Source organism: Zootoca vivipara, chromosome 1 (assembly GCF_965207765.1).
Source record: "Zootoca vivipara chromosome 1, rZooViv2.hap1.1, whole genome shotgun sequence".
In the NCBI taxonomy this organism is placed as follows: domain Eukaryota; kingdom Metazoa; phylum Chordata; class Lepidosauria; order Squamata; family Lacertidae; genus Zootoca; species Zootoca vivipara.
In genome coordinates this window covers 73,762,760-73,775,016 of record NC_142582.1, presented here as the reverse complement: position 1 = coordinate 73,775,016, position 12,257 = coordinate 73,762,760, and the positions used below count along the sequence as shown (strand labels likewise).

At 41.0% G+C, this 12,257-nt stretch overlaps 1 protein-coding gene across 3 annotated transcripts in view; it reads left to right on the top strand.

Annotated features, from left to right (window-relative positions):
* The window catches only part of ANO3 (anoctamin 3), a 233,229-nt gene that overhangs the window by 210,454 nt on the left and 10,518 nt on the right, over positions 1–12,257 (top strand). For all 3 annotated transcript variants that reach the window (XM_035117599.3, XM_060275243.2, XM_088668117.1), the window contains 8 exons: positions 3,865–3,947; positions 4,674–4,814; positions 5,256–5,420; positions 7,149–7,185; positions 9,237–9,348; positions 9,983–10,040; positions 11,113–11,210; positions 11,704–11,849. In XM_035117599.3, the coding sequence (XP_034973490.2) occupies positions 3,865–3,947; positions 4,674–4,814; positions 5,256–5,420; positions 7,149–7,185; positions 9,237–9,348; positions 9,983–10,040; positions 11,113–11,210; positions 11,704–11,849 (840 nt within the window). The remainder of the gene's footprint in view (positions 1–3,864; positions 3,948–4,673; positions 4,815–5,255; positions 5,421–7,148; positions 7,186–9,236; positions 9,349–9,982; positions 10,041–11,112; positions 11,211–11,703; positions 11,850–12,257) is intronic.

Here is a 12,257-nt window from a genome sequence, read left to right as displayed (position 1 = left end):
GGAGAGAAAGTGAATGGTTTAAAAAAAAAGACACAGAGGCTTACAATCGGTTGTTTCTCCTAAAATAAGACATACCCATAAAATAAGTCATATTTATTTTTGTCTTGTGGATTTTTTGGGGGTAGTGGTGCTAAATTGTAAAGTAAAAACCCCCTGCAGTGTAGGGGCCTACATAAATCAAAGGCCGTGCTGTGGCCTGTGGCAAACCCCTCCTCCGGCAGGCCCCGACCTCCACTTGGCAATGTTGGTTTTTTGGTGGGGTTTTTTTGTGGGGGTAGTGTTGCTAAATGGTAAAGTAAAACCCCTTGCAGTGTAGGGGCCTACATAAATCGAAGGCCGTGTTGCGGTCTGTGGCAACCCCCCCCCCAGGCAGGCCCCGACCTCCACTTGGCAATCAACCCCCCCCCCCCGGCAGGCCCCGACCTCCACTTGGCAATGTTGGTTCTTTGGTGGGGTTTTTTTGGGGGGGTAGTGGTGCTAAATGGTAAAGTAAAACCCCTTGGCATGCCCCAAGTGTGTCGCTGTGGGTTATCCCCCTCCCCGGGCCTAGTGGAGGCTTGGCAGCCTGTCAGGGGCCTAAAACAAAGGCCTAGATAAAATGGCTGCCTTGGTGTATTTCAGTTGCTTGGTTGATGATGATGTCATTTGGTTTGTGGGTGTGGCTTAGATTTCACAGGGAGGGAGGGGTGGAGGAGGGTACTACGCCACTTGAGGGCGCTGTTTGACTTGGTGGAAAAGCAGGTCTGCACCTGGGCAGGTGTGCGATTTGAGGGATTTTTGCCCCTAACAACGCTCTAGGAGTGGCCTGGATCATTGTGTCAAAATTTCAGGACGATCGGCCAAGCGGTTACGGAGAAAAGTGTCAAACGGAATTTCACGATTTTTACATTTTTATATATATAGATAATAACAGACAAAACAATGACCCCCACCCTATAGATTAATTAGCCAAAGGCCTAGGATAAGTTGTTTTCTCCTTGCTCCTAAACACATGTAATGAAAGATTTAATGTAATGTGGATTTGAAGAAAATGCCATAAAAACCCAGAAGCATGTAAGTAAGGATGTGGGTGGTATCTTCCTTCCCAACCCTTCTTCTCCCATCTCCTTGGGCTTCCCCTCCTCAGCCCTGCTTCCAAGACTCTCCAGAGGGTCAGGGGACTCTCTTGAATGTGGTGGGCTGCAGCAAGGAAGGCTGCGGTAGGGAAGGAGATTGTCCAAGCTTGGGCTAAGGCACCTTCCATGAGCAGAACACAACCTGAATACCACAGCACACTCAAACTCAAAGGGTCACTTGGTGGCAGAGCTTGGAGAAAGGGCTGCAAGTGGGAATAGGAAGCAGAATGGCCACCTCCTGCTAACCCTTGGATACATAACTTGATCAATCTATATAAATAAAAATGTAAAATGCCAGTTTGTGTGTGCTCAGTTTGCTCCGTAACCGCTTGACCGAATGAGTTGAAATTTTGACACAACATTGCAGTCCAATACGGGAGTGTTTGTATAAACTTAGATTGTACAGATGTCACACCTATCACAGGCAAAAGCATGCTTTTTTGGAAAAAAAATTGGAAAAACAGGAACAGGAGAGGTTGCAAAACATCGCCCTCTAGCGGCAACACCACTGGTACTGCAGCTAGAAAAGCTTCCCTCTCCAAAGCAGCTCAGCTCAGGTTTGCAGACTGGGCTGAGTGTCGGTGCAGGCTCTCCTGGGTGGGGGGTGGGGAGGACAGGATTGGGATAGGTCATGGGTCAGGATGGGGTGGGGTGGGGTGAGTCACAGGGATGAGCCACAGCAATGCGTGGCTGGGTACTGCTAGTCTATAAATAGATGTAGCTCCCAGAAGCTTCCTGTATGAAGTGGGTCTACATTGTGCAAGGTAACATACTGATCTCACCAAGGTTCTGGTCTTTGGGCTGTACTTTTTCAAAGTTCTCTGTTCTGCTAATATTTTGAGACAACATATCATGTGTTATTAGATCAAAAAGAGGGGTGTCAAATGGTTTGTTTCCACCTACAGTTCTCGAAAGCTTTAAGGGTACTTCAAATAATCCCTCAGTACTTCTGTTGGTGAGAAATCCATGCAGGCATTCTCCCATGGCCATCTGAAGTGCTATTAAAGGCAACAGAGTATTGCATGAGTGCAGGGACTTCCATGGGCACAGCCTTTTCCAAGATCAAGACCTTCGTTTCTTAAAATGGAATGTTGTTCAGTACAAATGGTAACATTGTGGATTTCTCACTGTGCAGCTTAATGGAATTGTCTCCTGTTTCCTTCCTGGCTGGTAGACCTAGACTCCTGATAGGAAGCATAATTCAGGTCTACCTGTTATATTTAATGAGCAGTAGATCACAGAGCATTGTCCTGAGCAGAGATCACAGCTGCTGCACGCCTCCTCTGGTCCTGTTGTTGCCATGCTGCCCAGAGCTAAGCCATGGATATCTTAACATTACATCCCTCAGACAAACCATGAGTGGCAAATCAAGAAAAAACCTAGGTTGCAGCTTAGCTACAAACCATGAGCATGGGTTGGGACACCGTGCTAAGCCAAACCATAGCTTAGTCCTGTTTAGTGCAATAGCCACAGAACCAGGGGAGTGCCCAGTGCCTGCTGTCTCCACTCCAGGAAACAGCATGTTTCATGCTAGGCAATGATTTGGCTGCTTGTTAGATGTGAGCTGGGTCTTTCTGTCGCCTAATCCCTGCAAAGATAGGGGAGATTCTGTAGGGTGGAGTAAGGGGTTGGATTGGAGAAAAGCTCATAGATGTAGCTTCATGCCTGATTAGGTTTCATTTTGTCCTAAAACTCTTAAAACTTGACAAATGTCAGCTGTTGGCTGTGTGTGTGTGTGTGTGTGTGTGTGTGAGAGAGAGAGAGAGAGAGAGAGAGAGAGAGAGAGAGAGAGAGAGAGAGAGAGAGAAAGCTAGTCTGGATGTTTCTCATCTAGGTGTAGGAGTTACACATTAGGGAAGCAGTGGGGAATCTCAGGCCTGGAAGCAAAATGCTGTCCTTCAGAGCTTTCTATCTAACCCTGGCAAATCTCTTCAAGTCACAGGCCTTACTGTTCCTGCTTCGCATCCATAGCAGCCAACTCCTAGGGTCCAAGGTCCCGTCACCCCCTGCAATAAAATATTTGAGGAGACGGGAGCTTCATTCAAATAGCGCGCACATGCTGCATCTTGTGATCAATTATTTAAGGCATCAAATATTTTATTCAAGTTTATTCAAGTTTTATTCAAGTTCCCATCCAGGTATCGCCGCCCACCCCAGCTGAAATGTGTTTTAATGCTTCATACTTGTCTGAATGGAATATAGTGATGGTGTGGGTGGGTGTAAATTAGCCTGCTGTACAAAAGTAAAATTAGCATGATAGCTGTGCCCATTTTTGCCTCTGGCCCCACACATCCCTGGCATTTGGCCCTCAGAAAGTTGACTAAAAAGAAATGTGGCCCTCAGGCTGAATACGCTTCCCTGCATTAGGGTATAATTGGGTGTTACCCATTAAGGTAATTCTTTCAATGCCATTGGGGTTCTTTGGAACTATTGCATTTCTAAACTAAAAAAATTTTAGCTGTGCAGAAGCTTTTGAATTTCTAGAGTGCAGAAGGTTTCCATTTTTAGAAAATGATACCCAGCACTAATTGGCTAGAAAGAGAAGATTCACTCTCCTTCATAGTTTTCAGCTGCAGTAGAAAGAGGAGCTAGATGCTAGAGGGTCAGTGAAACTGGACAAATCACAGGCTATAGTTGGTGTCCTAGTCAGCTTAATCACACTGCACTTTAAAGGCAATTCAATGAGCAATTCATTGAGCTTGGTGGTCATTTGATTTTAATGTTAACATGTAATTCATGGCTTTCACAGCTACAGTGTTCTTAGAGTTTTGGAAGAGGCGAAGGGCTGTGCTAACCTATGACTGGGATCTTATAGACTGGGAAGATGAAGAGGTAAGATTCTTTAAAAGTAGGTCACAATAGCAGTTTTGATGTCTACATTCAGGGTGCCAGGGTTTCTGAAGTTTTGCATGTGCTATTAGTATTTTGGGTGAGTGCTGAGTTTGCTTTGATTTCACCTGCCTATGCACATAGACCCCAATATGTGTGGGCACAGTCTGGGCACTCCATTTGCAGGGTACCAGATCATACATACAGTAGCCGGCATGGATTTGAGTGACATGCAGCTTTTCATGTGTGAGGTCAGGGATGTGGCTGCTGATATAGGGCCCAGTGATTCCCCCACAAATAAATATCCAAAAGGGACATAATGTGTGAAAACAGAATTTTAAAATGGGACTACAAATAAGACACTCAGCTGGCACTGATATCACATTGGTTGTCAAATAGCAGTTTAAAATTACAGGTAGGTAGCCGTGTTGGTCTGAGTCGAAGCAAAATAAAAAAATTCCTTCAGTAGCACCTTAAAGACCAACTAAGTTTATATTTTGGTATGAGCTTTCGTGTGCATGCACACTTCTTCAGTTTAAAAGATATCTATCTTCAGGGTTTTCCCAGAGCAGCTTAGTGTTAAAGTTCCATAATACCTTATGAAGTGATATATAAAGTATATGGAGCATATCAACATGAAGGGAAGTATTAAAAATTTTCATCATTGTGCCATAGGTATACATGCCAACCACTTCTGGCATGAACTGAAATAAATGTTTGTCATTGCAGGAAGAGCTTCGCCCTCAATTTGAAGCAAAATATTCTCAAGTGGAACGAGTGAATCCTATAACAGGGAAGCCTGAACCTTTTCAACCCTTCCCTGATAAACTTAGTCGACTGATGGTGTCTGTGTCAGGAATATTCTTCATGGTAAAGTCACTAAAAATATTAGACATTTTGTAAATAATAATAATAATAATTTATTATTTATACCCCGCCCATCTGGCCGGGTTCCCCCAGCCACTCTGGGGAATTACGGGCTATTTCCTATCAGCCTAAATTGTTTATAGTTCTTCTCAGTTCTTCTCAGCATAGCTGCCAAGTTATCCCTTTTTTAAAGGGATTTTCCCTTATGCTGAATAGGCTTCCTTGCGAGAAAAGGGAAAACTTGGCAGCTATGCTTCTCAGATTCAGAGGTAATTCATTATATAGTAAAGTAAAATAAGGAAATGAGGGTCATTGTTTGCGATTTAAGACAAGGGCTAAAGAATAATTTTAACTGAAAAGTAAGCAAGCAACTCGGTCTTGAAATAAATGTGATGATTTCATAGTATTTACAAGCCTGTAATTCTTAATTTTATCTGTTTGCAGATTTCATTAGTCCTCACTGCAGTGTTTGCCGTTGTAGTCTATCGCCTTGTGGCTATGGAGCAGTTTGCCTCTTTCCAGTGGTATTTCATTAAAAAGTATTGGCAGTTTGCGACATCAGGCACTGGAGTCTGCATCAACTTTATGATCATCATGTCTCTTAATGTTGTAAGTTCTCAATCTTTATTCATAAGTGTATATACAAAATGAATTAAAATGTAGAATTGGTATACCATTTGTCCTTGTGTAGGGCAATAGCTGGGGGGGGGGGCAGAGAGTGGTAGTGTAGCATTGCTTCCTTGGCTTCCCTGTTGGTAACTGGGGGGGGGGGTTAGGTGGTGGGAAGTTTGGTGTGGTGCAGGTGCAGCGGTAGAGTAAATCCATCACTCACAATGCCACACTGTGCTGACTTCTCCAATGCTTTAACCCTCTCCCTTCTGGTAACCAGCAGCAACCTTTTGGGGAAGTCAGCTAAACAACACTGCCCCAAACCAGCTCTAACCCTCTGGCCATTACTGGGCAGCACCTTCAATTAAACAACCTAATCTAATAGAAACTAACTTCAATTAAATCAATTCTAGTTTGTAAGCTAAAATTGTAAACAAGTCATCCAGTTTGCCAGTTTCTGGGACTCCTTTATTTTGTTTCCACTGCAACTCTGAAAACTAATTATAGTATGAACTTGGCTTTGGCCTTATAACCAATCACTAACAACATTAGCAAATATAATTAGATATGAAGCTTCTCCTTATGCAGGCTGCTCCAGATAAAGCCTATACTGAACAAAGCATATTGCCCTTAATTTTGATATTACTTTCCCCAATGTATTTTGCATGCTGTTTTCACTCATATATGCACTTTATGAACACTTCACTTTAGTGTATACATTTTTGTACACATTACTTGGCTTTGAGACTTGCATTGCAAAATTCGAGGTTTTATATTTCTGTTCGCATATTAGGTTATTTGCCTTTAAATGTGAACCAAATCAAATTTCTCCTCCATCCCTGATCAGTGCTGAGGCAAACCGATTAGACTTTAGGCTTCCAAGTATCTGATTCTGAGGTGTTCTTTTCAAAACGCCCTTCTGGCAAATGTCTGCCATGACAACATTTCTCAGTATCATTGCAGAGGAACTAAGGAGATGTGGATCATATTGAGAAACAGACTTTTGAAACATTATTCTAACCATTGTTCATGTTGTTTGAAGTTCCATATGAGGATCAAGGCAAGTATAGGCATGTTAGCAAAGAACGAAAGTCAAAGCTCTTACAAATATGGAGACACTCCAGGAAATAAATATTCGATTTAAATCTGGCCGTGCCCTAAGGCAGGTGCTCGTGTAAGAAGAATGGGTGCAGATATTCCTTTCATGGCTATATACGTCCCTGGGCTGATGCATATAAAACTAGAAATTCTAGTCCAGTAACATTTTGACTTTGTTTGGATAAGCATGACACATATAGTACCTTAATTAAAAATTCAACACCCTAATAATATTTTTGATACTACTAAACAGAATATCTGGCTAGGACACACTGATATTGAGGAGAATAGTCGTAATCATCATAGCCTGATCTAGCTAAAGTTAACTATTTAACACCCCAATAATATTTCTGATTTTATTTAACAGAATATCAGGCTAGGACACATGGATTTTGAGGGTGACAATACTAAAGAATTTGTCAGATTCACACCAATTGATTTCACATTAAAAGTGCATTAGTTAGTTTCACATTAAAATGCAAACAAAATTGAATCTCTCTCCTTCACACCCACACCCACCCATGCTTAGTATGCATCTATGCATAGACACACAACTGTGGTATATTTTTCTCAAAGTCTTTCCTGAACCCATTGCTAGAATAATTTTATTCTTTTCTTTTTCTGTTCCAGGTATATGAAAAAGTTGCCTATCTCTTAACAGATTTAGGTGAGTGATTGGCGCTGGTGAATGTTTCCATACTTGTGTTAGTGTCTGATTAAGTGTCTAATGACACAGATAATGTAACATATGCAATTACAAGCTATCAATATCTGGTGTGCCTGAAAGAAAACGAACCTGGTGAACGGAAGAACATCTCTTGCACCAATAATTGCAAGAGATTATCTAAATCCAGAGGCCTTCTAAGATGATCGTGGTGACTCATACCTAAATTTTGCCAATAACTCATATGAAAGCTTGCCAATACATTTAGGGTGACTGTGGTACCTCAGCAGTTCACTCCAAAAGCCAGGCAGAAGATTCTGATTTTGAATTGAGGCAAAATGAGGAGTCTGCCAAAGCAATTGTGGCTGTTCATATGGAGAAGCCTTTTGTGGTGTCTCAGTTCATGAGATGAATCAATATGGTTTCCCTTCAGGCCTCCCTCAATTTAAAATATGGTTATTATTTGTTTCTTGAAAGGAAAAGGTGCAGGTCAGCTCAGTTGGGGTGTTGATAGGCTTTTCAAGTGTGTTGACAGCAATGCTAATGATCACTTGGTGCACCTCAACTTCTTAAGACGATTATGAGGATTATTTGGAAGAATGAGGATCGCAACATTTGGTCCTTTTTAATTTAGGGTGGGAGGAGAAGGCAAGTAGGGATTGACATGACAAAGGTGTATAAAATTTTGTGACATGTGGAGAAAGTGCCCATGAGCTTCCCCCAGGAATCTGGTTAACTACTGTGCAGGTATCTGAAGAAGTGTGCATGCACACGAAAGCTCATAACAATGACAAACTTAGTTGGTCTCTAAGGTGCTACTGGAAGGAAATTTTTTATTTTGTTTCTGCTGTGAAAACAGAATGCTGGACTCCAGCTACAAACACCTTTGCTTTGATCTAGCACCTCAGATTGGTTAAGGTCAAGCTGAATGTGTACAAAGTAGAATTCTCCCTTAAGTTGTTCCCTTAGGTTGTTTTCATCTTCCTTCAAAAGCACTTTGCTTTAGTGCCATAGGGAAAGGGAAAAGAGGCAGAATGTAATTCATGTCTTACAGGGCCCTCACATTCCTATTAAGCTGAAAAATTCATTTGACATCAACTTGCATACGGCAATTATTCAATTGTAATATTACTTTTTGTACCAAGTAAGACCATTGGTCCTTCTGCCTTATTACTGTCAACAATGACTGGAGTTGTTGGGGGTTGAGTTTAGACTCTTCTGCATACAAAGCAGATGCTCTACTACTGAACTTTCCATAAGCTATGGATCTTCCAAAGCTTTTGGGAGTCTCAAAAAGTCCAATTTCCCTCTCCATTTTGAAGAGGCCCATTTTGAAAATGGGGTGTTGATTTTGGGGTTGATTTGGGTGTATGTGAGAGAGAAACTGCTAATAAGTTTTTGGAAGGGGGTTATGGTTAGTTTACTTCATAAGATGAGTGTTGGGTTGGTTTTCGTTTCCTTTGTCATTTTTTACACTTTGAACAGACCATTCAGTGTGGTGGCAATGCTCTCTTGCTGTAACCTTCTTCCAGAGCCAACTTCCCATGGCAACAACAACAACATTTCAGTGAAAAGAACTTGGTACATAAAGGCTGCATATATTGCATCTGTCTAAAGGGACTTTAATATATTATTTGCAAAACAGCAGCACACAACCCCAGCCTAGCCATGACCCCAACAAAAATTGACCTCCATACAGCAATTATCATTAGTTTAAAAAAAGAAAACTCCAATTAGTAGCAATAGTAAGTAGCAAGTGTTATTAGTTCGCTGTATTGGAACCACCACGCTCATAGAAAATACCACTGAGGAAAGGGATGGTTAATGTTTAATCTCATGACTTTTTTGTAATATTTTAATATAAAAAATTTTCTTGTTCAGAGCAAATGTAGTTTTCTCTAACAACTAAAAATAAACTTTAACCAGTGATTTCAAATGTAGTGTCACAGACAGCTTTATGGATATATGTCAATCTAGATCTTACCTGCTAAAAGTTAGAAATTTTTATTTACAGACTAATGTATATTGTGAATTCTGTTGCATTTTTTAAATAGAACATCCTAGAACTGACTCAGAATGGGAAAATAGTTTTGCCTTGAAAATGTTCCTCTTCCAGTTTGTCAACTTAAACAGCTCCATTTTCTACATTGCCTTTTTCCTTGGAAGGTACGTATATCTGAAATGAGTTGAGAAAAGCATGTAAGAAACTCCTAGAACAAAATAACATTATATTTTAAAATCTATTGTTAATAGATGATGTGGTTTCTTACCAATAGTTTTGGGAAATGGAGATGAACTAATTCAGATAATTTTGGTCATCAGGAAAAGAGTGCTTAGGTGTGTTTACTGAAGTGGCAGCTCCCCCCTCCATTTTTATCTGGAGGGAAATTGCCAGTTGTGTGGAGCAGATTTCCATTTATCATTTCCCCTCAAAATGCACTTCTACCACAATGAGGCAACATTCACACCATACATTCAGTGCACTTTAAAGAGTCATGGCCTCCCCCCTCAACATTCTAGGAGCTGTGGTTTGCTTGAAGTACCAAGAGTTGTTAGGAGATCCCCTTTCCCTACACAGAGTTGCAATTCCCAGAGTGATTTAACAATAGGTTCACAGTTAGTACTAAAAAGGAGATACACTTTTCCATTTCCAACATGCATCAAAACAAAAAGTGAGATAAGTAATAAGGATTTACAGTACTTTGGTTTAGCTTTAACTTCATCTCAGTAAAAATGTGTGAGAGTCAAATATTTTCATTCTTTCTGAGTTCAGCTGAAAAACTGGAATATCATTTTACAGGTTTGCTGGACGTCCTGGAAAGTATAACAAACTTTTTAACAGATGGAGACTGGAAGAAGTAAGGATAAATTTTACTTGCACCAATGTAAAATCTCTCTCTCTCTCTCTCTCTCTCTCTCTCTCTCTCTCTCTCGTGTGTGTGGGGTGTGTGTGTGTGTGTGTGTGTGTGTGTGTGTGTACACACACATAAACAAACACACATTCCTTTGCTCATGGACCAAATTACTGTTGTCTGAAATGGTCAACCTCTTATTCTGTTTCTTTTTTAAAGTATTTTTAAAAAAATTATATGATATTAAAACAAATGGTCTTTTGAAAAATTTCCTTTAAAATTGTTGTGAATTTTCAGGAATTAAAGTATGTTCCGGAATAGCTTAAACACCAAACTTTCTTTGTAAGTGTGTGTGTGTTTTAGGGTACTACCTTTATCAGGTCAACCAAAATGTTACAGAAGCATGTGCAATCTTTCAAGTTATCCAGAACTACTACTACTAACCTGCTTCTTCAACCTTTTGACAGTAGATTAGATAATAATTTAATCATCCTCACCAAACCTGACTTCCAAACACTATAGAACAGTTGATCGCGGGGATGTCCCAGGTTGATTGTGGTATGATGTACAACCAAAAAAAAAAAAGGTCAACAACTTTGGTCAACCCTCCTCTAAAAACGCTCAACAACTCCTGGCAATGACAATGGGTAGATCACACTGGCCTTTTTATACTGTGAGTAGATTGCAGTCTCTTGGGAGTTGGACATGTCTGGTATAGAACAACAGTATGTTTTAATTAGCCCAAAATCCTTACCCAGTCAAGTGGATCCACAGCAAGCGCCTCCTGGCAGAGCATCACTGTCACTTGCCAAGAGGAGGAAAGCAAGGTGGTAGCAAGGTCAAGGCCGTGCAGACACAATAGTGGAGCCAATTTGGTGCTCCCACTAGTGCATACACACATCCAACTTCTTCACCACCTTGCCTCTCCACCCACCGGTAAGCAGCAGCAACACTAGTGCCAGGAGGCTGTTGCTGTAGCTCTGCCCCACTGAGCAAGCAACAAAGGTCTGCCAACTTGTTGCAATTGTATCTTGCCTTTTTCTCTCTCTACCTTCTTTCTTAATGTTTCTGCTTTCAGTGTCATCCCAGTGGCTGTTTGATAGACCTCTGCCTGCAGATGGGTGTCATCATGGTTTTAAAACAGATGTGGAACAACTTCATGGAACTTGGCTATCCGTAAGTATGAACAGAGGCATAATATCAAATGCTGGCTTGATGACTGTATCTGCTGGCAAAAGAAAAGGCAGGAAATGTCCTCTCCTGCATGGCTAACTCTTGGAGGTGCATAAAGAGAAGCAGTCTCTGTGGTTTCCTAAAGAATGAAGAGTTTGATACTAAAAGATAATGCTAGATGCAGGACATGACAATCAGTTGTAATATTTAAAAGGATTTTGGATAAAATTTAGCCGTACTTTATCTGCAGAGACATTAAAAGTGTTGTAACGTGGTTTGGGGGGGAGGAAATCTCAAAGAGTGTTTGCAAGCACCATCAATAAGTCATCAGGCATTGGTAGGACTGTCTATTCGCAGGGATGTCCTTCTATTAGGAGGCAAACGTTCACAAGGAATGAGAGAAACTAGGATGGTGATGAGTTAAGCCATCAGGTGAATGATTAAATTGTTATCGTGAGCTCTACCATAGATTCTATGCTCTGACTATCTCATACAGGTTACTCCAAAATTGGTGGGCACGACGCAAGATCAAGAAAGGAGGGCAGTTACTGGAGCATAAAATTTCTCTACCTCAGTGGGAAAAAGATTGGAATCTACAGCCCATGAATCTCCATGGTCTGATGGATGAGTACTTAGAGATGGGTGAGCGTTCTTATGAAATTGCCCTTTTTAATAAAAAAAAGAAACTGGTAGATTCTTGGCTGTGAGTCCGGTAAGACCTGCTCCCTGCCTTGCAGGCCTTTTCCCACCTGGCCTGACGGACTCAAGCTACAAAGGTGAGTCTGTTGAATAGACTCTTGGGCTGGAGTATTATTTAGGTTTTGTTAATTGCGGATAGAGTTGTTGCTGTTTTTGATATTAATTATCGTTTTTGTTTTTTGTTTCGCTTAATTTGGTTGTGTACTTTTGATGTTTTATTTATTGTTTATGATTACTTTTGTTACGTTCGTAATTATGTGATTTTTTGTGTGTGCTGTAAGCTTCCTTGAGCATGGTTTAAACTATGGAAAGGCGGCATACAAATAAAATTATGTAGTAGACATGGATCCC